Source organism: Sus scrofa, chromosome 6 (assembly GCF_054392235.1).
Source record: "Sus scrofa isolate SSC_HxYL_T2T_F1_AM1 chromosome 6, Sscrofa_HxYL_maternal_Yorkshire_Landrace_v2.0, whole genome shotgun sequence".
In the NCBI taxonomy this organism is placed as follows: Eukaryota; Metazoa; Chordata; class Mammalia; order Artiodactyla; family Suidae; genus Sus; species Sus scrofa.
The window spans coordinates 11,387,197-11,413,460 of record NC_139388.1 but is presented as its reverse complement, the minus strand read 5'-3'; the positions used below and the strand labels follow the sequence as shown (position 1 = coordinate 11,413,460).

Below are 26,264 nucleotides of genomic sequence, written 5' to 3'. Positions count from 1 at the left end.
AATACTGATTATTGTTTATTTGGACTTATGTTGACCAGGCAGTTTTATTTTCCTCTGGTCTGAAGATTCAAAATTTGGAAAAGCTAAGAACAATTCTCTCTTTAATTTATTAGTTTCTTTTCCTTCCCCCTCTCCTTTCCCTCCCCACTTTTTTTTTTTCCTGCAAAAAGATTTTCAAGGAGGAAAAAACGGAAAGAGATAGAAAACCAATTACATTTATAGTGGGTTTATCTAAATAACTTGGATGACTGTCATAAATAAATGATTACATGACCACTGAGAGTAGAAAAAAATAATTCAGTGTCTTCATAAAATGATAAATGTCATGTATTTCATCCCAGAATTTGGTGGTTTATAATTTTCTTCTAAATAAGAAAAATTATTAATATATTTCCCCAAACCTTTCTCAACTTTTTGAGAAATTACTCTGAGATTCTGTATTTTTTTTTTTTTTTCTTTTTTAGGGCCACACTTACGGCATATGGAGGTTCCCAGGCTATGGGTCGAATCGGAGCTATAGCTGCTGGCCTTTGCCATAGCCACACCAATGTGGGATCTGAGCCGAGTCTGTGACCTGCGCCACAGCTCATGGCAAAACTGGATCCCCAACCCACTGATTGAGGCTAGACATCGAACCCTCATCCTCATGGATACTGGTCAGTTTCATTTCCGCTGAGCCATGACGGGAACTCCACTCTTTGAGATTCCTTTTTTTTTTTTCCTTTTTGTCTTTATGTCTTTTGAGGGCCATACCAGCTGCATATGGAGGTTCCCAGGCTAAGGGTCTAATTGGAGCTCTAGCCACCAGCCTATACCACAGCCACAGCAACGCCTTGTCTTCAACTGACACCATAGCTCATGGCAACACCGGATCCTTAACCCACCGTTCGAGGCCAGGAATCGAACCTGCAACCTTATAGTTCCTAGTCAGATTCATTAACCACTGTGCCATGATGGGAACTCCCTCTTTAAGATGCCTAATCAACATTTATATACACTTTAATCCACTGGGTAATAGCTAGCTTCTCACTGATTTATTCAAGAACTTAACAAGTTTCAAAGACAAAGAAACAGCATTTTATTATAAAACTTATAAAATAATTAAATATTACACATATATTTTGACTTTTCTCTATAATCCATGGTTTTATTCAACATTTTCCTCAGAATTAATATCACTTAGGGAAGCAAGTGAAACACATAAGAATAGGCTATTAATTAATAAATTAATTTTTCCATAAAATAATAAAATGATAATTATATAAGGAAACAAAGAACTTGCAATTTATCAGAGGGACAAAGGGACGTGATGCAGAACTTTTTTTTTTTTTAAATGACAATTTGGCCACTACTCTAGGCCAAGCCAAGGAGACAGAGAGAATATTCTAATCATTATTTCTGAGATTTGAGAATGCATGATTTCAGTTAGTACGGAACAAAGGATGCTCTAAATTTAACCAACCACTGTCTCGTTGGTTGTGCTGAGCTGGCAAATCCCTGTTTGAATTGAGACTTTTAAAGTAGTAAAATTGGGTTACATTCATCAAAGAAATTGAGGAATAGAGTAGAATTATATAAATATGCCCTTTATAACCACATTTCACAAAAACTACAGAAGGACACAGTCTTGCAAGTTACTTTGGTTTTGGCAAAATAGTGTGGTGTTTTTCCAATTGAGAACAATTTTAAGCTCATTAGTGCCTACCAGCAGCTGGCTTCTGAGGACTGAAAATACCATCTGAAAGATCATAAAGCACTCTTACTGCTTAAAGGGTTGAGGCATATTATGATTTATTAATATTCACATAGTAAGAAAACATGAATTTTTCTACTACCACTGATTCTTTTCTTATTAACTAAATCTTAGGGCAAATTTAAACATGTCAGCTGGTAGCAGAAAACCACAAGTGGCCTTTAATTTTCCAAGCATCTCTGATAATATGTGGGGAGCCTTATAAATGCTGGTCTCCTCTCTTTCAAAACAAGGCTATTCTGCTATTTAGCTCCTCTTGGATTTTTACTGGAAATGAACATCTCCCAAATTCCGATTCCCAAAGAAGGGACTTGAGGCTCCTGTGTACTTGTTCAGCTAGCACCAAAAATTATGAGGTCGATTCCTGTGTAGGGCACCAATGTTTGCCTTCCATATGAGTTTTGTATTTTGTTTCTTTTCTCCAGAATGTGAATTGCAATTAAATAGATGTCTTAACTAGACTGTGTTGCCCTGTTTTCAGAATATTCCTTGGAACACTTTTCCAATTGTGAATTTTGGTCTTGGAGACTCTCTATAAGCAGAATATACTTTAAACAAAATAATACAGAACACACGCACGCACACACACACACACACACACCCAAATAAACAGGACATGAAGCTTGCTAGTCCAGCAGCAAGCACAGTCACGAGCACCATTTGGCATCTGTATAACTCCTGGTTTGCAGTGTCCACAGTTTTTGGTCAAACTGTGAGCTCCAAGGAACAGTTAGGCAGCATGTTTGATCCACATTTCATTGCTCCAAGTCTCAGTCTTTGACTTGAAGTCTTAAATGACCTTTTCAAAACAGATGTGGTGGTCATAGAACCCTCTGACGTTTTCAGGGGGAGGGTCCGTCCCGGCGTTGACCAGAGTCTCACTTTGTCAAAACTGAAATTTGTTTTGTCTCATCGCGAGTCATCACTTCTTTCATGTAACAGTGCAAATCAAAGCTGTTGCCTTTTTGTTTTATGTTTTTGTGAGTCAGATGTGTCATCGCTTCTTGTTTTCAAGTGCTTCTGAGTACCATGTGCTTTGGGGGCCTGACAGCCGGGCGCTTCTGACACTGCGGTCTGCTCATGAGTGCTGTGCAGAGTGCAGCTCTTGATGGAAAGGTGGCTGGTGCCTCTGGAGACTGAGAGGTAAGACCCTGGCCCTTTTGGGGCTGGGAGGGAGTCAAGATCAGCTCTTCCTCGTGCATGACTTGCAGCACTGTTTACCGTAAAATTTGTGGTTGCAGACACCATGCTGAGGAACGAGATGGCACCAGGTGAAGAAATCTACACAGGATGGATCCTCTAAGGGTGAGAGAACATATTCAGCACGTTAGGATAGGTCCTCAGCCTTCTTCTTAAGGTGAGGGCCTACTTAGAACAAAGACTTTGTTGGGTTACCTTGCCTTATGCTCCTGAGTGGATCTTATCGTTATACACTAGGACTTTGGTAGGAGGGTCAGGAAAGCAGGATTGAGACACCAAAAGGGACTATGACCATTAACAAAATGGAAAGAGGTGTTGGGGGAGTGGAGAACTTGGATGCTTAAAAAAAAAAAAGTCATATCCAGCCTGAGATTAATGCCAGAATCTCTCCCGTATCCCAGGAGTTACTATTTTGTCCCCAAGGCAAGTACCCTAGACCAGCACATTAGGAATCCCATGAGGATCTTGTTAAACCACTGGTTCTGTTTCAGAAGATCTGGGGTGGGGCTGAGATTATTTCTAACGAGCACCCCAAGGCTGCTGCTGCTGGTCCAGGCATGCTACTTTGGGGAGCAAGGAACTTAATACACTGGGAGTCAGGACACCTGGATTGAAGGCCCTGCTTCAACATTCTGTGTGGGTTTAAATAAAATCTCATGGCAAATTTGCAAATACATAAATTTAAGTCCACATCAATCTTTTTTTTCTCCTTACTTCTTTAGTTGTTGAAGATAACAGATGCAATTATCTACTGGAAGCAGAACACAGGGCAACAGAGATTTTTACCCAGAAGGGCCTCAGGTGGTAAAGACAGCACAGGAGTTGGTAAGTAAATTTTTCTTTATATAAACATAAATGCCTGTTTTAGGAGTAAGGGCCCAGTCATTTCACTGGATTCTCAAGGATTTCTCTTCAAATGATATTTAAGGTCTACCCCACAGGGGAACAAATGTTCATACTTGGAGCTTTGTTCCCTTCCTCTGTGAAAGCCTTCAGTCACCGTCACCCTCAACACATCCCACACCCCACGCCACCCACGGCACCCAATCAATTCCCTTCTGAATTCATCCCTCAGCGACTCCCCTCTGTGCCTTTGGACAGGGCACTCGAGGGTCTTGCTTTTTGGCTTTTTTTCCTGCTGCTCCCAATTTGTAGCCCATCTTTTTATGATTCAGAAGTGCCCACACTTCCTTCCTTAAGCTTTGCTTCTTCTGCCCAAACCTCCCTTTTATACAAACTCAGTCTCTTAGGAGCCCCAATGATCCTTTCAAAATAGAAGCTTATTCATGTCGTGTCTCTGCCCCCAACTCTCCCATTGGATGCCATACACCCAGAGGGAAAGATAGGGTCCTTAAAATGACCAAGGCCCTGGGATCTGGTTCCCCCAAGATATCTGGGTCACTTCCTCTTCATTTACCTTAGGTTTCTGCTCAAAGGTCACCTATCAAGAAAAGCCTTCTCTGACCCCTCTATGAAAATAGCAAGCTCCTTGGTCTCCCAGGAAGGACTCCCTATTCCCTCCCTTGCTTTATTTTTTACGTTGGATTTATTGCTACCCATCTTATTATGTGAATACTTACTGTCTGGGTCCCCTCTAGAGGGCAAAAACCCTTGGGCAGAGATTTTCATCTACATTTTTCATTGCTGTGTTCCCAACATCCAGTACCTGCCACAAAGTAGCTACTCAAGAAGTATTTGTTGAAAAACGGAATTCCCTGTACCCAACTCAAACCACTGGGGATAAGGATGAAATGGAGATGTTACTTCTTTTGCTTTTTCTTTTTACAGCTGTACCTGTGTCATATGGAAGTTCCTAGGCGAGGGGTCGAATTGGAGCTGGAGCTGAGGCCTATGCCACAGCCATGGCAATGCAGGATCCGAGCTGTATCTGATACCTACACTGTGGCTCATGGCAACACTGGGTCTGTAACCCACTGAGCTGGGCCAGGGATTGAACCTGCATCTTCCTAGATACTTTTCAGGAGTGTCTACTCAACGGGAACTCCTGGAGTTATTTTCTTTCCAAAAAGTCCTGGATATATTTTGGAGGTAGAGTCTAGGGGATTTACTGACAGGCTGGTAAAAGGTATGAGAGAAAAAGAAGAAGCAAGAGTAACTACAGGCTTTTGACCCAAGCATCTAGAAGAATGGAGTTACCTAATGGGGACCTCTACAGGGGTGGAGGTGGGGCCCCAGGAGACCAGTGTAGGATGTATTAGAGATACAAGCCAGACATGAAATGAAGAGTCTCTTTGTCTACATAGGTATGTATCTTCAAGTTCGATTCTTTTTATTTATTTATTTTTGGCCACACTTGTGTCTCGTGGAAGTTCCTCAACCAGGGATTGACCCTGAGGCACGGCGGTAACAATACTGGATTCTTAGCTGGCTGTACCACCAGGGAACTCCAATTATTTTTAATATATATTTGTACACAGTCTTACACCTCAGTCCCTTAGCATGTGCCCTGATCCATCAGAATGTATGTCTGGATTAGTGTCTATTTAGATGGCAGAGATTACCCTATGGGTGCCGGGAAAGTACTACAGGATAAAAACAGACCACTAAAAGCACGAGCCTAACTATACTGTTGATCAACACTTAACCCTTTTGAGATAAGAATGGAATTTCAGCAGGTGTCTGCAGCTTATAAGCTAAACGTAAGTTGGGAAGCAGATGTGAGATGTCTCACGCTGATATCAGTGTAAGTTCTGTGTTTGGTTATGGTCATAATAATGACGACTAATAGCTGGTTCTTTGGCTCCTATTCTGAGTCAGGTATTTTATTTACACTATTAGGGATGACCCTCGAGTGAGCTTCACGTCCTGTGGAGCAAACAACTGACAAATAGTATCGGCTTGATCTTCAAAATCCACCCAGCACCCAACCACTCCAGCATGGCCGTTGTCCTAGTGGAATCTCGTCCCCTCACTGGACTGTTGGAGTTGCCTTCTCTGAAGAGTAGACAAGTCATTGTTCTGCTCTAGGTCCCTGGTCCTCTTCTTCCTGTAACTGCCAGTGACCCTCCTACAAGTCAGGTCCTCCTGCACCGCTGCTCCAAGTTCTCCATTGGCTTCTGTCGCACTCACTTGCATCTCACATTACCCGTTTTCACTGTATTCACCCCATTCCAGTTGTCCAGCTCTCTTGCTGTCATCAGATTTACCTATTCCTGTCTCAAGGCCTTTGCATTTGCTGTTCCCTCTGCCAGGAACAGTCTGCTTCTAGATAAAGACATAGCTCACCTTCCCTTATGTCACATTTAGGCCTCTATTCAAATATCACATAGTCACAGTGGCCTGGCCTGACAATTCTATCTAAACGGGTTTTCCCACCTCTTCCTCACCCCCAATCATTCTCTTTCCATGTACTCTTTTTATTCTTTTATTTTATTGTCTGACATTGTATATGCATTGGTTGGTTCATTGTTTGTTTCCAGACAGGAGGGTGGAAATGCCCACCGTTCTACCTACAATCAGACAGCAGAACAGTTTCTGGTTCACAGTAAGCACTAAAAAGGTAAGCATTAAGAATGGAATTCCCTTATTTAATTCTCAGTAACCTTTTATGGACTGGGAGTTTGAGGTTAGTAGATGCACACTGTTACATTTAGAATGGATAGGCAATGAGGTCCCTATTGTACAGCACAGGGAACTATATCCAGTCTCCTGGGATAGAAGCTGATGGAAGATATGTATATGGGTCACTTCGCTGTACAGCAAAAATTGGCTCAACATTGTGATCAACTACATTTTAATAAAAAAATTTTAAGCTAAGCGTTATTTTTCTATTTTATAAATAGTTCAGAAAGTTTAAAAGCTTGCCCACATCCACATAATAAGTGGCATAATGCAGACTCAAATCCATTTTTATGAATTCAGAGTCCTTGCTCTGTACATTCATTGTACAGTGAATGCTGTCCACCCATCCCCCTCTTTAAGACATGAGATTCCATGAGGAGTAGCCTGTCAATAATTGAGAGTCTACTTGTCTCCAACTACATCCCACTAGTCTCAAGTCCAAGCATCTTGCAGTCTGTGTTACCAGTTACAGTGCAGTGTGACCAAGAAGTCTCTGGGTGTTACTGCCCAGGGCTTCCCTCTTTCCTGAATAAGTTTTACACGTAAAATATGTGTAATGCCAAGTTTCAGGGGTGGTCCCCAAAGTGGAGATCCAAAGAAGACCTCTAGGTAGAGCATCCCACAGTGACAATGGTATAAAGTGAATGCCTTATACTGGCTGCCAGCATGGGTGGGTGTGTGGGAGATGGCACACCTTTCCTGGCTGTACTGGAAGACAGGATGATGCCAATGTGGGCAGATGCCATCTCTAGGGTCCAGTCTGAATTACTACAATGCCTTGACACTTCCATGTGACTCTAAGTTCCTTGAGGGCAAGGCTGCATCTCTGAAACTCTCACAGTGCCTGGCCATGGGGTCTCAGAGTATTTAGAGAATTGAAAGCATTTCCCTATGTCATCATGAGAGCACTTACTGCCCATTCATGTTTCCTGAAGACTCAGGTCCAAGAAATACTCTCAAATCCCTTCCACCAGTAGGCATCGGGCCAGCAACGTAAGAGGGGGAGCCTGTGGGGGCAGCAGTGTGGGTACACCACTCTCCTTACATTTGGGATGGGAATGGGGGAACTGAGAGGAAATCTTCGTATAAAACTTTAGGCCAAATTTTTGGCCAGAAAGAAACACTTGGACTTGTGTCTTCCTATTTGCTTTCTCGTTTTACTCCTCTTCATAAAAGGAGACCTGACTCAGTCAAGAGGTGTGGAGAGAAGTCCCTCTTCTAGGAAGCCTTCTCCCACATCCTCCTTTTTTTTTTTTTTTTTAAACCTCGCAGCATCCCTGCAAACCAGCTAGAACTGCCCACCATTATAACACTGCTGACACGCCACCTCTTCTATTTGCTGTTGTGTCTTCCTCCTTCTTTGAGACACTGTGCTTTCCGTAGCTTAAGAATAGGACCCTGCCGTGTTCTTTTATCCATAGAAAGTTCTAGGGATAAAAGAAGAGTACTTAACACTCAATCTTTTATTTATTTATACATTCCTGCATTTGTTCATTTGACATATGATGAATGCCACAAAGTGCCATGTGTGGTGCTGGGTGCACAAAATAATAACTAACAACAAAGGCCTCCCCACTGCTTTAGCCTAACGTGGCCCTTGACTCTCCCCACATCACACTCCTGCCAGGAAGTACATACTGTTGAGCAATTTTCATAATTGGCCATTGGCCTGTCTGAAATACTGGGGGGGAGGCACGCCCTTTATGTGTGGCCTTCCATAATGAGTCTTTGTATGTTTGGGTTTGTCTGTGGCTGTACAGTAAAGGGTGGAAATGAAATACCACTGATGGTGAGGAAAAGAGGAGTCAGTCTGAGAATATATGACTACTTGCTTCTTTCCCTGTAAGGTTTCTGCTAAGGAAAACTGTGTGCTTGTAGAATTCTGGCATTGCCTTAGAGGTGATCTTGCTCTGAGCAAGTGCTATATTACTAGTTTTGTTGTGTTGTCTAAATCTCAGACAAGAAAGGAGAAACAGCAGAGGAGAGAAAATTGATGCCTGGACCTAAGGCTCTAAGAAGGAGATAAACAACAACATCAATTGAGAGATGGAAGTGATATGGACAGTGGAGAGGAAATAACAGGCCTGAGTCAGATTCACCACAAATTGGAAAACATGGGGTAAGAGACTGGACAGTTTTCAAAATGCTGTGATTGGATAAAAAGAAAAATCAGCAGGTACATGATGGAAAATGATTCTTTGGCACAAAGAAGTCTGATTAAGCTGAAGACATATTTCCTGGTGTTTGTCAGATTACTTTAAAATAAGTTGGACTAGTAAAGAGCAGTATGGTTCACTCAGATAACTGAATTTCCCATTTTTCCATCAGCACGTGTTATACTTCATTTGACCTAACGTGAGCTAAGAAAACATTCAAGATGTAGTTCTAGGATAATGCATATTCACTGTAATTGTGATTTAGTTCTTGCCTCAATTAAAATGTGAGCTCCTTGAGGGCAATTCTTATTTATTCTTGCATCCCCATGGGGTAGCATAATCTCTGCCACATGGTAGTTACTTTATTCAGCTTAGTGTTAAAAAGGGGACTTGCAAGATTACCGTCTCATCCTTTCAAAGTAAGATTGATCAAAAAGCCTTATTATAGAATTAAACATTCCTTGCATGTCCATGCAAACAAGATGATTTTGAGCAGGAACTGCCTTGGATTTGTGCCTTGTGCACTTCTCTGTAGCGCTTTTCACGTAGACGATGTGAATGGCACCCCCTAGCGTTGTGCAAGGCATAAGCTGCACAATCAAATACAGTGGGTTTTTGAAAAACACTCTGTATGGTACTAAAATCGACTGGTGCATGGGGCCCTTTACCTCGCTTTTCAGGAGCTGGACAAAAGTTTGTATTACAGGCTCGTAGCACTGGAGGTTTCTGCCGGAGCAGGCAACTTGAGGAAGGCCGGCCCTGCTGAATACAGTGGACTGATCGGGTTTGGACCCCTCCTCCACAGGTCACGGTGCACTACAGAAGAGGGAAAAGGGGAATGAGGTCAGGAACGATCCGGGGATGGTGTCCTTTCTGAGGTCAGCGACAGCAGATGAAAGGAATCTCCGTGCTTCATGACATTTCCCAGATGCCTGTCAATAAAACAGGGATTGTCTAGAGCCAGCCACATGTGCCTGTGGTCTACTGAGTCTCTTCCAGCACTTGGGAGCCTTTCGATCTGATTAGAAGGGTCTTAAGCAAATGCTTTCTATCTCCCCCAAGTGTATGTGTCTCCCTGTTAAGACACTCATAAAGAAGAGAGCTTCCAGAAATACAGAAGCTGCCATAAGAATGCAAAAACAAGTACAGGCACATTTAGGCAATTCATCACAGTATTTAAAGAATTTCAGGCAATCTCTGCAGATATAATTGTGGAGGGGATAGTTCAAAATTTGGACAGCAAAAGAAATAATACTATGAGACAGCCTTGGAATTAATGTCCTCAGGTGCCCAGCCAAATTCCGAGTTAGCATGGTGGATATGATGTTTCCTAAAAGTCAATCATTTCACTGCAAAATTAAAGTTAAAAAAAAAAAGAACTGTCAAGTTATTATTTTTCAGGCACATGTATCAAGATACTTCATAACATAAGAATAAACAAGAAAATATTAGGAAAAAGCCCTTTAAATTGATTTTCTATATATGTTTTGCTTTAAAAAATTCACTGCATTATCCTTATTATTTTTCTATTTTATTGCGGACAGGTGAGGACTTCATCTTGGACAGGCATCACCATATGGATCAATATTTGGGAGGAAGAAAATACACTGAGGTAAAAAGACTGTGACTTTTGGAATTAGCCCCAAATTCACATACAGCTGTATCATATCAAGTGATCTGAACGAAACGTTGGCAAACTTTTTCTGTAAAGAGCAAGACAGTAAATATTTTTATTCTTTAATCTTTTTATTGAGCTATAGTTGATTTACAATATTATATTAGTCTCAGGTGTACAACACAGTGATTTAAAATTTTTATAGATTATATTCCCTTTACAGTTATTATAAAATATTGGTTTTATCCCCTGTGCTGTACAATATATCCTTGCAGCTTGTTTGTTATATATAGTAGTTTGCATTGCTTAAAGCCCCTTTTCCCTCTGGTAATCACTGGTTGTCTATATTTTTTTATATTCCACATATAAGGGATTATAAATAGTATTTGTCTTGTTCTAACTTCATTAAGCATAATAACTCTTGGGGTCCATTGATGTTGCTACAAATGGCAAAATTTCATTCTTTTTTATAGCTGAGTAGTATTCCTATTTATACCACATCTTCTTTATCTATTCATCTGTTGATGGATACTTAAGTTACTTCCATATCTTTGCTATTGTAAATAATGTTGTGATGAACATGGGGATGCATGTATCTTTCTGAATTAGTGCTTTTGTTTTCTTTGGATACATACCCAGGAGTGGAATTGCTGGGTCATATGGTAGTTCTATTTTTAGTTTTGGGGGGAATGTCCATACTGTTTTCCACAGTACGTGCTCTAATTTAAATTCGCGTCAACAGTGTACAAGGGTTTCTTTTTCTCTAAATCCTCACCAACATTTGTTATTTGTGTTCTTTTTGATGATAGCCATGGAGAGGTATGAAGTGATATCTCACTGTGGTTTTGATTTTCAGTTTCTCTGATGATTAGTGATGTTGAGCATCTTTTCTTTTTCCTTTTTTTTAATGTAGAATTTTTTTTATAATGATTTGTATTTTTTTCATTATACCTTATTTACAGTGTTCTGTCAATTTTCTACTTTACAGCATGGTGACCCAGTTACATGTATATGTATACATTCTTTTTTCCATAGTATCATGCTCCATCATAAGTGACTAGACATAGTTCCCAGTGCTACACAGCAGGATCTCATTGCTAATCCATTCCAAAGGCAATAGTCTTCATCTACTAACCCCAAGCTCCCAGTCCACCCCAGTCCCTCCCCTCCTCTTAGGCAACCACAAGTCTGTTCTCCATGTCCATGATTTTCTTTTCTGTGGAAAGGTTCATTTATGCCATATATTAGATTCCAAATATAAGTGATATCATATGGTATTTGTCTTTCTCTTTCTGACTTACTTCACTCAGTATGAGAGTCTCCAGTTCCACCCATTTTGCTGCAAATCGCATTATTTCATTATGGCTGAGTAGTATTCCATTGTGTATATATACCACCATATCTTCCTAATCCAATCATCTGCTGATGGACATTTGGGTTGTTTCCATGTCTTGGCTATTGTGAATAGTGCTGCAATGAACATGCAAGTGCATGTGTATTTTTCAAGGAAAGTTTTTTCTGGATATATGCCTAAGAGTGGAATTGCTGGGTCATATGGTAGTTCTATGTACAGATTTCTAAGGTATCTCCATACTGTTTTCCATAGTGGTTGTACCAACTTACCTTCCCACCAACAGTGCAGGAGGGTTCCCCTTTCTCCACACCCTCTCCAGCATTTGTTATTTGTGGACTTATTAATGATGTTCATTCTGACTGGTGTGAGGTGGTATCTCGTGGTAGTTTTGATTTGCATTTCTCTAATAATCAGTGATGTTGAATACATTTTCATGTGCTTTTTGGCCATCTGCATGTTCTCCTGGAAGAAAGTTTATTCACTTCTGTCCATTTTTTGATTAGGCTGTTTGCTCTTTTTAATGTTGTGTTTTATGAGCTGTTTATATATTTTGGTTATTATCCCCTTATTAGTCATACCATTTGCAAATATTTTCTTCCATTCAGTAGGCTGTCATTTTATTTCGTCAGTGGTTTCCCTTTCTGTGAAAAAGCTTTTATTAGATGCCATTTACTTATTTTTTGTTTTAACTTCCTTTGCCTGATGAGGCAGATGGAAAAGAATATTTCTACAATTTATGTCAAAAACAATGTTCTACCTATGTTTTCTTCTAGGAGTTTTATGATTTCCTGACTTAGAGTTAAGTCTTTGATCCATTTTGAGTTTATTTTTTGTGTATGGTATGAGAAAACATAGTAATTTCATTCTTTTATATATAATGGTCCAGTTTTCCTAGCACCACTAATTGAAGAGACTTTTCTCTACTGTATAGTCTTGTCTCCTTTATTCTAAATTAATTGACCATAAATGCATGCGTTTAATTCTGGCCTCTCTAGTCTATTTCATTAGCCTATGTGTCTGTTTTTGTGCCAGTACCATACTGTTGTGATTATTTTGTAACTTTGTAGTATATTCGGAAGTCAGGGAGCATGATAATTTCAATTCTGTTCTTGTTTCTCAAGACTGTTTTTGCTATTCAGGGTCTTTTGTGTTTCTAAACAAATTTTTAAGAGTATTTGTTTAGTTCTGTGAAAAATGCTATTAGTACTTTAATAGGGATTCTCTGAATCTGTAGATTGCCTTGGGTAGTATGATCATTTTAACAGTATTAATTCTTCCAATCCATGAACACAGTATCCAATCCATGAACACAGTATGTCTTTCCATCTGTTTATGATCTCTGTTATTTCTTTTATCAGTATCTTATAGTTTTATCAATATGGGTCTTTTACCTCAAGTAGGTTTATTCCTAGATATTTTATTCTTTTTGATGTAATTGTAAATGGGATTATTTCCTTAATTTCGCAGAAAGTTTGTTGTTAACATATAGAATGCAACAGATTCTTGCTATTAATTTTGTATCCTGAAACATTACCAAATTAATTGATGAGCTGTAGTAGTTTTTTGGTGGTGTCTGTAAGATTTTCTATGTATAGTATAATGTTGTATACAGTGATAGTTTTACTGTATCTTCCAGTTTGGCTTCCTTTTATTGCTTTTTCTTAAGAGATTGCTGTGGCTAGAACTTCCAATATTATATTGAATAAAACTGGTGAGAGTGAGCACACCAGCTTTTAGTTTCGTTTCCTGATCTTAGGGAAAATGCTTTCAGCTTTTCACTGTTGAATATGATGTTACTGTGGGCTTATCATATATGGCCTTTATTAAGTTGAGGTATGTTCTATCTATACCCACATTGCAGAGTTTTTAATCATGAACAGATGTTGAATTTTGTCCAGAGCTTTTCCTGAATCTATTGAGATGAGCATATGGTTTTTACTTTTCAGTTTTTTAAATGTGGTCTATCATATTGATGGATTTGCAGATATCGAAACATCCTTGTACCCCTGAGATAAGTTATGTGTTCATGGTGTAAGATCCTATTGGATTGGTTTGCTGATATCTTGTTGAAAATTTTTGCATCTATTTCCATCTGTGATATTAGCCTGTAATTTTGTCTGTGTTATTGTTGTCTAGTTCTGGTATCAGGGTGATGCTGGCTTTGTAGAATGAGTTCAGAGGCATTCCTTTCTCTGAGATTTTTTTTTGAATAGTTTGATAAGGATAGTTAAGTTTTCTCTCAGTATTTGTAAAATTCACCTGTGATGCTATGGGGTCCTGGACTTTTGTTTGTTGAGAGTTTTTTTTTTAAATTAATTACTGATTCATTTTCATTGTTTGTAAATGGTCTTTATATTTTCTGTTTCTTCCTGGCTCAGACTTGTGTGTTTGTACATTTCTAGGAATTTGTCCTTCTTCTGGATCTTCCATTTTATTGGCATGCAGTTGTTTATAGTGATCTCTCGTCGTTTGTGTTTCTGTGCTGTTTTTCTTTTTCATTTTATTGATTTGGGCCCTCTCTCTTTCTTGATAACTTTGGCTACAGGTGTATACATTTTGCTTATCTTTTCAGAGAACCAGCTTTTAGTTTCGTTGGTATTTTCTATTTTTAAAAATTTCTTTCACTTATTTCTCCTCTGTTAGGATTACTTCTACAAACTTTGGATTTTTGTTTATTCTTTTTTCTTTAGTTGCTTTAGATGTTAGGTTGGCTTGCATGAGATTTTTCTTGTTTCCTGAGTTAAGCTTGTATCACTATAAACTTTGATCTTAGAGCTGCTTTTGCTGTGTCCCATAGGTTTTGGATCATAGTGTTTTTGTTATCATATGTCTCTAGGTGTTTTTATATTACCTCTTTAATTTTTCCAGTGATACACTGTTTATTATATATATATACACACACACACACACACATATATACATGTTATTTATTTATTTTATTTTTTCCCCATTTTAGGGCCACACCTGCAGCATATGGAGGTTCCCAAGCTAGGGGTTGAATCAGAGCTATAGCTGGCAACCCATGCCACAGCCATAACTACACAGGATCCAAGCTGTGTCTGCGACCTACTCCACAGCTCATGGCAATGCTGGATCCTTAACCCACTGAGTGAGGCCAGGGATGGAACCTGCATCCTTATGGATCCTAATAAGGTTCATTAACAACCGAGCCACAAAGGGAACTCCTATCATATTGTTTATCCTCCAAATGTTTACATTTTTTGCGGTTTGTTTTTTGTAGTTAAGTTCTTGTCTCATAGAATTGTGTTCAGAAAAGATGCCTGATATGATTTCAGTTTTCTTAAATTTACTGATACTTGTTTTTTGGCCCAGTGTGTGATCCATCCTGGAACAGTCCATGTGCCCTTGAAAAGAATATGTATTCTGCTGCTTTTGGATTAAATAGTCTATATATATCTACTAAGTTGGTCTTATAAATGTGTCATTTAGGGCCACTGTTTCTTTATTGATTTTCTGTCTAGATGATCTCTCCACTGATGTAAGTGGCGTGTTTAAATCCCCCACTATTATTTTGTTACTGTCATTTCTCTCTTTATGTCTGTTAATATTTATTCCCTATCTTTCTTTTGATTTCCATTTACATGGAATAACTTTTTCCATCCTCTCACTTTTAGTTTTTATGTGTCTTTAGATATGAAATGAGTCTCTTATAGGCAGAATGTATACAGGCCTTGGTTTTGTATCCATTCATCTACTTTATATTTCTTTTAATTAGAGCATTTAGACCATTACATTTTAAGTAATTACTGATAAGAATGTACCTATTGGCATTTAAAAATTTTTTTGGTACTTTTTTGTTCTTTAATTACTACCTTAAGTGTTATGTTTGGATTTCTTTCTCTTTTTTGTTATCTTTATCTTTTTAAGGCTGCATCCGTGGCATACGGAGGCTCCCAGGCTAGGGGTTGAATTGGACCTATAGCTGCTGACCTATGCCCCAGCCACAGCAATGCCAGATCCAAGCCGTGTCTGTGACCTACACCACAGCTCATGGTAATGCCAGATCCTTAACCCACTGAGTGAGGCCAGGGATTGAATGTACATCCTCATGGAAGCCAGTCAGATTCGTTTCTGCTGAGCCACAAAAGGAACTCCTTCTTTCTCTTTTTTAATGTATCTATTATAGTTACAATGAGAGATATATACATAGTGATATATGTATATGTGTATATATGCACATATATGTATATGTGTGTGCATGTGTACACACACATATACATATATACGATTATTTTAAGTTGCTAACCTCTTAATTTCAATGACTTTTATAAATCTTGTATTTTTTATAATTCTTGTATATTTCTTACATTCCTGTATTTTTATTCCCCTCCTCACTCATGAGTGTGTTGACATTTTGTTTTATATCTATTTGCCTTGTGTATCCCTTAACTGCTTATTGTGGATCTAGATGATTTTATTGCTTTGTCTTTTAACCTTCCTACTAGCTTCATATACGGTTGATTTACTATCTTTACTGAATAGTTGCCTTTACCAATGAGATTTTTCCTTTCATAATTTTCATATTTCTAGTTGTGGCCTTTTCTTTTTTGCTTAGAGACGTCCATTTAACATTTCTCTATTAAAGCTGGTGTGATAGTGCTTAATGCTTTAGCTTTTGCTTGTCTGTAACCCTTTTTTTTAATTACTCACTGAATTTCATTATATTTATAGTTGTACAATAATCATCACAACCAAATTGTATAGCATTTCCATCCAAAACCCTCAGTGGATCCTCCCACCCCCCAACCTGTCTCATTTGGAAACCATAAGTTCTCTAAATCTGTGAGTCAGTATCTGTTCTGCAAAGAAGTTCATTGTGTCCTTTTTTTAGATTCCACATGTAAGTGATAGCATTTGATGGTGTCTCATTGTCTGACTGACTTCACTTAGCACGATCATTTCTAGGTCCATCTATGCTGCTGCAAATGCCAATATTTCTTTCCTTTTAATGGCCAAGTAATATTCCATTGTGTGTATGTACCACATCTTCTTTATCCACTCCTCTGTCGATGAACATTTAGGTTGTTTCCATGTCTTGGCTATTGTAAATAGTGCTGCAGTGAACACTGGAGTACCTGTGTCTTTGCGAGTCATGGTTTTCTCTGGATAGATGCCCAGGAGTGGGATTGCTGGATCAAATGGTAATGCTATTTTTAGTTTTCTGAGGAATCGCCATACTGTTTTCCACAGTGGTTGCACCAATTTACATTCCCACCAACAGTGTAATAGGGTTACTTTTTCTCCACAGCCTCTCCAGCATTTATTGTTTGTAGACTTTTTGATGATGGCCATTTTGGCTGGTGTAAGGGGGTACCTCAGAGTGGTTTTGATTAGCATTTCTCTAACAATGAGTGATTTTGAACATCTTTTCATGTGTTTTTTGGCCATCTGTATGTCTTCTTTGGAGAACTGTCTGTTTAGATCTTCTGCCCATTTTTTGATGGGGTTGTCTGTTTTTCTGGGGATTGAGCTGCAGAAGGTGTTTCTAAATTTTGGAGATTGATCCCTTGTCAGTTGCTTCATTTGCAAATATTTTCTCCCAATCTGTGGGTTGTCTTTTTGTTTTGTTTAGTGTTTGCTGTGCAGAAACTTTTAAGTTTAATTAAGTCCCATTTGTTTAGGCTTGTCTATAAAACTTTTGATATCTCTATCAAATGTGAACGACAGCCTTGCTGGGTAGTATTTTTGTTTGTTGGTTTTTCTCTTTCATCATTTAAAATATATCACGGCACTTCCATCTGGCCTACAGAGTTTCTGCTGAGAAGTCAGCTGATAGACTTTTTGGGAGTTACCTTTTGTGAACCTTGTTGCTTTTCCCTCGCTGCCTTTAAAATTTTCTCTTTACACTTCAATTTTGCCTTTTTAATTACAAGGTGTCTTAGTGTGGTCCTCTTTGGATTGATCTTGTTTGGGACTCTGTGCTTTCTGGATTTCAATATCTCTTTCTTTTCCCAACTTAAGGAAGATTTCAGCTATTATGCTTTCAAGTGTGATCTCTGCCCATTTCTATCTCTTCTCCTTTTCGGATCTCTATACAGTAAATGTTAGTATGTCTGATGTTATCTCAAAGGTCTCTTAAACTGTCCTCCTCTCTGTACACCGTTTTCCTGTTCAGCTTCAGGGATCTCCATGACTGACTTCCAGTTCAGGGATACATTCCTTGTTATCATTTGGTCTACTCTTGATTCCTTCTAGTGTATTTCATTTCTGTTACTGTTTTCTTCATCTCGGTTTGGTTGTCTTTATATTTTTAGCTCTTTGTTAAAAACGTCTAACTTTTTTTTTTTTTTTTTTTTTTGTCCTTTTTGCTATTTCTTGGGCCGCTCCTGCGGCATATGGAGGTTCCCAGGCTAGGGGTCAAATCGGAGCTATAGCTGCTGGCCTACGCCAGAGCCACAGCAACGCAGGATCCGAGCCGTGTCTGCAACCTACACCACAGCTCACGGCAACGCCGGATCGTTAACCCACTGAGCAAGGGCAGGGACCGAACCCGCAACCTCATGGTTCCTAGTCGGATTCGTTAACCACTGCGCCACGACGGGAACTCCAAAAACGTCTAACTTCTTAACCCTTGGCGTGCCTTCTTCTCCCAAGTTCTTTGATCATCTTTACAATCCTGACTTTGTACCTATCTCTACTTCACTTAGTTCTGCTGGGGTTTCGTCTTGTTCCTTTGTTCGGAGTGTATTTGTCTGTTGCCTAATTTTGCCTAAGTTGCATTTTTAATTTCTATATATCCTCATATGTTGGTTGCATTTCCTGCCCTTGAAGAGGTGGCCTTGTGTAGTCCCAGCAGTGCACTACTCTCTGGTCACCAGAGTTACATGCTCTAGGGGTCCCCCTAAGTGGGCTGCATGGGTCCTTCAGTTGTGGAAGTCTGACCACTCTGGGTGACCTGGCGTGTGTGGCTGACCTCTGTTTAGATGGTTACCAGGCCCTGCCTCATTCAGAAGCCTGGGTTTAATGGTAGTTACTGTGTGGATGGAGTGAGGGTCCAGTTGATCCAGGGCTGATGCTTGCCTACTAGTGCATGCAGCCAGGTCCTGGTGCTAATGCCAGCCCAGTGGCAGGCAAAGACTACTGCTACAGAGCTCAGCAGTCCCAGAGGTGGAATCCGAGCATTGGTGGGTAGGGTCATTTTCTGACACTGCTGGCTGTCAGGTCTGGCATGTCTCAAAGCTTGTGTTGGCCTGCTGGTGAGTGGGAGTGGATCCCAGGGCAGCTGGCAGCCAAAATGTCTCAGAGCTGGTGTTGGACTGATCATCAGTGGGCTGGGTCCTGCCACAGAAGAGTATGGGGCTGTGGTTGTCCTGAGGCTGGTGTCCTCTGTCTGGTGGGAGAGGCTGGTTCTGAGGCTAGAGCAGGCTCACTGGTAGGTTGAGCTTGGGCCCAGGGGATTCTGGGGCTGGTGCTTACCTACTGGTGGGTGGATCTGAGTCCTGGGTTCTATGGTTGCAGGGCTCTGGGGGTCCTGGATCTACTGCCTGCACACTGGTTTGTGGGGCTGGGTCCTAGGCTTTCTGGTGGGCAGGACTGTGTCCAGAGGCAGCTGTGGGATCAGGGAATCTTAAGGCAGCCTCTCTGCTGGTGGGTAGGGTTAATTGCTGGGCCAAGCACCCAGTTAATTGCTTGGCCTAGAGGCGTCCCAGTACTGGTGCCTTCAGGCTGGCAGGCAGGGATGGAGCCCTAGGCTGATAAGCTAGAGGGAGGATTACAAAATGGTGCTTGCCAGCACCAATGTTCATGTGGTAGACCAGCTCTCCCCAAAATTTGATGCCAGCATCTCTGTCCACAGGGTGAACTCCAATGGCCTCCTCCTTCTCCAGGAGACTCTCTAACATAAGCAGGTTGGTCTGACCCAGGCTCCCTTCAAATGACTGCTTCTGCCCTAGGTCTCAGTGCACCTGAGATTTTGTGTGCACCCTTTAAGAGTGGAGTCTCTGTTTCCCACAGCCCCCTGGAACTCCTGAAAGTGAGCTCCACTGGCCTTCAAAGCCTGGCATTCTGAGGGCTTGTCTTCCTGCTGCAGACCCCTTACTTATTGGGGAGAAGCTCGGAAAATTGTAGTTGTTCCATTTGTGAGCTGCCCACCTGGGGATATACTGCAACTGTGCCTCCTCATTTCTCATTGTGGTTCATTCTTGATACCTTGAGTTGTAGAAGATCTTCTCTGGTAAGTTATGGCCTTTGGTGCCAACTGTTCTGTAAAGAGTTGCTTTTTGGGGGTGCCTGTGAGAGAAGGTGAGCTCCTACTCTGCCATCTGGGGACCTCTCCTCCCACAATAGTAAATAATTTAGGCTTGATGGGCTATATGATCTTTGTTGTAGCTCCTCAGCTCTGCCTCTGTAGCACGAAAGCAGCCACAGACAATAACTAAACAAATGAGCATGGCTGTGTCCTAATAAAAATTTTTGCAGCTGTTGGGGGAGAAGATGTAGCCTCCTGGGAATTATTTGCTGATCCCCCTGATCTAAATAATTTTAGACAAATCAATTTTCAAATCTGTTAAATGAGTAAAGTCATGATAAAAATTTTCAAAAGAAATACCTAACCAAAGGCATAGCACCTGGTACAGTGCCTAGCCAATTACAGATACACAATTTTATGCTAATGTCCTGTCCTTTCCTCCATGCTTTAGTTCCAGATCCTCCCAAATACACACACACATAGACATAGTTACACACTGCTGCTCACACACATCCACCTGGCCCCTGGCCCCTGGCCCCTGTGATTCATGATGAGGTAGGTAGCACCTCTGAAGCCAGTGGGTTCTTTGAAGAGCCAGTAACACCTGTTGGATGGAACACTGCAGGGACCAAAACACAGCTTTGGATTCCTGAAGGACGTACTGTTCTCTCCAACTTAGCCTCACACACCAGTCCTAACTCAGAAGAACCAAACCAACATATCTAAAGTTGCTTCCAAGTCTTTTCAGGGTAAGGGTGCCTCTAAAATCTGATGAGCTTAATAGCTGTGTGTCCTAGACTGAACTGCCTCTCTGAGCTTTACGTGCCTCATCCACAAAATAGGGACAATAATACCCACTCACAAGACTGTTTCCAGGAGGAAAGGAGGGAACAGAGGATGCGTAGCATATGGTGGACAGATATGGTCTCACAAATGTTAGCTATACTTACATTATTCAGAAACATGACATAAAACCCGCATGAGTCTAGACTCTGTGCAGCATTGCCAAAATAGAGGAGGCTCTAGTGGAGGTTTTAATAGCAACAACCATGAATATTAGCCCAGGGCCGTCACATAGTGCTAAGTGCTTTATATTATTTACTCAGAAAAAAAAACTAGTTCTTAAAGACACTCTCAAAAAAAAAAAAATTTTTTGGAGTTCCCGTCATGGCGCAGTGGTTAACAAATCCGAGTAGGAACCATGAGGTTGCAGGTTTGGTCCCTGGCCTTGCTCGGTGGGTTAAGGATCCGGCGTTGCCGTGAGCTGTGGTGTAGGTCACAGGCGTGGCTCGGATCCCACGTTGCTGTGGCTCTGGTGTAGGCCAGTGGCTACAGCTCCGTTTAGACCCCTAGCCTGGGAATCTCCATGTGCCGCAGGAGCGGCCCAAGAAATGGCAAAAAGACAAAAAAAAAACAAAAAAAAAACAAAAAAAAACACACTATCATCTTAATTTTCTCCATGTGAAAATGGAGGCTTACAGATGATGGAACCTGCCCAGTACCACACAGGTGGTAGAACTGGCCAAGGAACTCAGGATCTTGTTTTGTTTGCTTGAACAGGTCTCCAACAGCAGCAGTTGCGAACTGCCCCCCGCTTTGAGTCTCACTTACACACAACCCCCCCGTCTGTATGCACTCACCGGTTGCCATGGCGATGAGTACCACCCAGCCGCCATGTTGTACACTGGACGGGCTGGACACGCCCCTCGGTTGCAGGTTTCTTCCAAGTCCAGGCTTGGTTTCTTAATGTTGCGGCACCTTCGCTCGGGGAAAGTTATCAGCTTGCCCTGGAAGGCCTTCTCGCTGCATTTCATTTCCCTCTTCCTCACACCCAAACCACAGCTGGCAGAACACTAGGGGCCAAGAAAGGAGGCGTCAGGGTGCAGGCTCCACCATCAAGTCAGCTGAGCAGACTTGTGCTCTGACCTAAGGATGCACCATCCGTGTGAATTCATAGGGATGGACTCGGAAGGTCAACCACATGAACACAAGGATTCTAAAACCACCACACTGGGTCCTTCGTGCTGTAGAGGCCAGAGAATTGCAGTCACTTGGCCAGAGTCAGACAGTTCATCAGCACCATGCAACCAAAGGAGGCTCTGCCCAGGGGGACCACGAGACGCCACGTGGAGGCGAGTGAGAGAAACTCCCAAGAAAAGACCAGATGAGCAGAGGACGAGGTCAGGGTCTCTATGTACTTTGGGGGTCAACAGCGGTGGGTACGGGTCTACCCAAGGCCTCTCTGAGGATCTGGGAGTTTGGGCCAAGGAGGCAGGGCACAGAGATTGGGGTTAGGGGCAGCTGAGTAGGAAGAACTGCCCTATAATAACGATCCTTAATTTTTACCCTGCCTCTCTCTTGGCTGAGAAGGAACCTTAAGATGTGTTATGGCACAAAACCGCAAAAGAGGTTTTCTCATATTAATTTCATCAGCCTCCGTCCTTCTCTTTTTGAGGTTTTTTTTTTTTTTTTTTTTTTTTTTGCTATTTCTTTGGGCCGCTCCCGCGGCATATGGAGGTTCCCAGGCTGGGGGTCTAGTCGGAGCTGTAGCCTCCAGCCTACGCCAGAGCCACAGCAATGCAGGATCCGAGCTGCCTCTGCAACCTACACCACAGCTCACGGCAACGCCAGATCGTTAACCCACTGAGCAGGGGCAGGGACCGAACCCGCAACCTCATGGTTCCTAGTCGGATTCGTTAACCACTGCGCCACAACGGGAACTCCTCTTTTTGAGTCTTTTAAACAAGTATGAGGCCTTGATGAACTGATTAAATCAGTAAGAACCAGCATCACTGCCACTATCCTAAACAATTAAGGATAATGCTGAGCTCCATACTTAGAGCACCTCTACGAGGGAGGTGGAAGTGTTGGCTCCACTGCACATGAAATGATGTGCTTGAGATGAGGAAAGCGGGGCTTAGCCCAATGGTCACATCCATAGGAAACACGGAAGGCTGCTTTCAAGTGGCTTAAGACTGATTCGAGCCGAAGCCTTGAGCCATGAGGTTATAATATCTCTTCAAGAAAATGAGTGAAGAGAAAGGTGGACACACTGCTCTCTACTTAGCATCTACACAGAAGAAAAAGGCCTTGATGGAAAAGACCCAGAGGCGTTGGGATAGAAGCCTCTTCCCTACTGGACCTCACCATCCCTCCTAGTGACCTTTCCTCTGTCCTGGCCTCGGTCACACTCACCAGACTCTAGACTCCATGAGAGCAGAGACCTCGTCTCACAGGTTACCAACCTACACTTCTGGTTTGGCTTCTTTCCTGATGTTTCCTAGGCCTGTGAACATGAAAGTTTCCCAAGCTAGAACTCTAGGAGGCATCTTCAAGTGTCCCCTGCCCAACAGGTGCCTGAAGGTACTGGCTGGCCGCTTTAGGAACTCTCAAAGACCCTGCTTCCCTCCATCCCTGAAGCTCTTTCAGCTTCATCATCGCCATGTCCATGCAAGCACTTTTCCTGGATTTACAATTTTAATTAGCTCCCCAGCATTTATAGCATACCCTTCTTGTCTGCCACCCCAGGCCCTCACGATCTGTGCCTGATAAAGCTTTCAGCTTCTAACCCCCCACTCCGCCCCTCCTGATGCATCGGTGTTCCATTCGTACTGGGTGTGTTATGTGTTCCTGTCTCTCACACAGAGAGGGTACACCTTCTGTCTGAAGCCCTCACCCCCTCTTTGCCCTGATTCTTGCCCATTCCTCAGGCTCACGTTCCCTGGAAAGTCTCTTCACCAAGGTTTCCTCCTGACGTCAGGGTTGTGTGGACCTCAAGGTCCCCCGTGGAATCACAGACCCCAACACAGCACCCATCACACTTTACCTGTGTTGTTTTCACATGGGTGCCTTATGAGGTTTTGTTATGGCCACTGCTTAGGCATGGTTCAATCAGTGTGATGGGTGCACTGGCAATATTTGATGAAGTGACCCACAGGGAGGAAGGGACAATGAGTAGCCCCCCGGCATATGTGTGTGGAACAAAAAGGAGGGGCTGTGAGAGGCTGGAGGCTGCTGGATGAGCTGAGCATTCCCCAAAACCCCAACCGTACAGCTAAACTCATACCTCACTCCACGAAGAGACGACCCACTGGAGCCGGGAGTTCTTGGGGCATCTTCCCAGGACGCAGCCCTCCTGCGATTCTGGTCTTGGGGTGCTGGCGCACAGGCTCTCAGGGGCGCCCTCTGCCATGGCGGGACTTTTACACAAGACTTCACGCTTCCTTACCCCTCGCCCACAAGTCTTAGAACACTTGAGATGAAAAAATTTAAAAAGCCATTTACATACTAGTCTCCAATGATTGTCTTTGGTGAATGCTGAGAAAGCATTAATGAAGTGCTTACAAAGCTAATTTTTAAAAATATTTTTTATAGCCACTCCTGCAGCATATGGAAGTTCCTGGGCCAGGGATTGAACCCGTGCCTCTGCAGTGAACTGAGCCACTGCAGTTGGACTCTTAACCCCCCAGGTCATGGTGGGAACTCCAACCACCTCTATTTTTGTCACCTTCCTTTTGCAAGGTGAACGAGCCCGCTGACCCCAAGCCTTTCCAAGTTACCTGAGACCAGGGCCCAAGGCTCCATTCTGGAGGGCAGGCATGGCTGTTGCAGGCTTGGACCTGAGTGGGTGTGCTCACTGGGCAGAGAGAATGGAGTACCGCTTCCTCCTTCTGGAAGGGCTTCTTCTGGACACACTGGACCTTCCGGCTCTGCTGCCCCCCGGCACATGACCGGCTGCACACACTCCATTCGCCTGGCTTCCAGCTGTCAGAGGAGAATAGAATGACGTCCAATGAAGCAGAGACTTTGAACAGCACTTCCAAAGTATGTACTGTGAGAGATGAGCCACCTGATGAAAGCCTTAGCTCACCTGTACAACCAATAAGGATAATTCAGACTGATTCTTCCTTTATAGATTTTTCAGGGCTACACAAACATGGCCCAATGGTAGGGCTTCACATTTAACTGCCACCTAGTTCTGGGGAAAAATACATCCCTGCCCTCAGCAGGTGAAGAAACACGTGCCATTTGGAAATCCGGGTGATTGATTCATTTAGGCGAATTGTTTGGGAGCTTAAATCTGTGCCAGGGACTTGCCTAGGTATTAGGCTTCGGAAAAATGGATGAAGCAGTGCTCTTCCCATTAAGGAGCCTGTGGAAGAGGCGGACATGTGAACAAATGAAAATAATACTTTCTAATAATAACGTCAGCCAGCGTTCATATAAAGGACAATAATGAGATGAATGAAGTGACAGATGAGCAGAGGCGGGAGGAGCATGTGTGCCTGTGCAAGAGAGGGGGGCGCATTCGGAGGCCTTAAAAGAATTTCTAAGGCAGTTCCCCAGCTACTTTGCTAGCTAGCCTTTTTTTTTTTTCCTTTGGTAAAATATTTTCTTTCTCATTTTATTTCATTTTGTATTGAATATGTCAAAACTATTAACACCTAAAGATGGTCATATTTTTAAAAATCTATAGGCCCATCACCCCAAATGAATAAATATTAACATTTGATCATTACCCAAGGCAAATACAGATTTGATGCAATCCCTATCAAATTACCAATGGCATTTTTCATAGAACTAGAATAAAATATTTTAAAATTTGTTTTGGAAACAAAATACACTGAATAGCCAAAGCAATAATGAGAAAGAAAATTGGAACTGGAAGAATAGGGCTTCCTGACTTCAGACTATGCTACAAAACTAAAGGCAATGGCTTAAAGACTTATATATAAGATAAGATACCATCAAACTCCTGGAAGAGAACATAGGCAAAACATTCTCTGACATCAATCTTATGAATATTTTCTCAGGTCAGTCTCCCAAAGCAACAGAAATAAAAGCAAAAATAAACCAATGGGACCTAATCAAACTGACAAGCTTCTGCACAGCAAAGGAAACCAAAAAGACAACTTACAGAATGGGAGAAAATAGTTTCAAATGATGCAACTGACAAGGGCTTAATCTCTAGCATATACAAGCAACTTATGCAACTCAACAGCAAAAAAGCCAACAACCCAATTGAAAGATGGGCAAAAGACCTGAACAGACCTTCTTCCAGGGAAGACATACAGATGGCCAACAAGCACATGAAAAAAATGCTCAACATCACTGATTATTAGAGAAATGCAAATCAAAACTACCATGAGATACCACCTCACACCAGTCAGAATGAACATCATTAACAAGTCCACAAATAACAAATGCTGGAGAGGGTGTGGAGAAAGGGAAACCCTCCTGCACTGTTGGTGGGAAGGTAAGTTGGTACAACCACTATGAAAAACAGTATGGAGGTACCTTAGAAATCTATACATAGAACTGCCATATGACCCAGCAATTCCACTCTTGGGCATACATCCAGAAAAAAACTTTTCTTAAAAAAGACACATGACCCA

General features: G+C 41.9%; 1 protein-coding gene and 1 long non-coding RNA gene across 21 annotated transcripts in view; one reads left to right on the top strand and one right to left on the bottom strand.

Moving 5' to 3' along the window:
• Positions 1 to 1,054: 1,054 nt before the first annotated feature.
• The window catches only part of ADAMTS18 (ADAM metallopeptidase with thrombospondin type 1 motif 18), a 476,216-nt gene continuing 451,006 nt past the window's right edge, over positions 1,055 to 26,264 (bottom strand). For all 19 annotated transcript variants that reach the window (XM_084959538.1, XM_084959530.1, XM_084959544.1 and 16 more), the window contains 5 exons: positions 24,429 to 24,633; positions 23,936 to 24,121; positions 21,510 to 21,722; positions 9,360 to 9,507; positions 1,055 to 3,052 (listed from right to left, as the gene is read on the bottom strand). In XM_084959538.1, coding sequence (XP_084815664.1) covers positions 2,937 to 3,052; positions 9,360 to 9,507; positions 21,510 to 21,722; positions 23,936 to 24,121; positions 24,429 to 24,633 — 868 coding nt within the window. In that variant the 3' untranslated portion in view covers positions 1,055 to 2,936. The remainder of the gene's footprint in view (positions 3,053 to 9,359; positions 9,508 to 21,509; positions 21,723 to 23,935; positions 24,122 to 24,428; positions 24,634 to 26,264) is intronic.
• LOC110260911 (uncharacterized) lies at positions 2,995 to 9,416 on the top strand. 2 transcript variants are annotated; one of them, XR_014805425.1, is made up of 5 exons: positions 2,995 to 3,058; positions 3,676 to 3,778; positions 5,753 to 5,941; positions 6,394 to 6,473; positions 8,494 to 8,654. It is a non-coding gene; the product is annotated as an uncharacterized LOC110260911 (long non-coding RNA). The 2 variants fall into 2 exon arrangements; XR_002344488.2 differs by lacking the exon at positions 5,753 to 5,941 and having other exon boundaries at positions 8,494 to 9,416.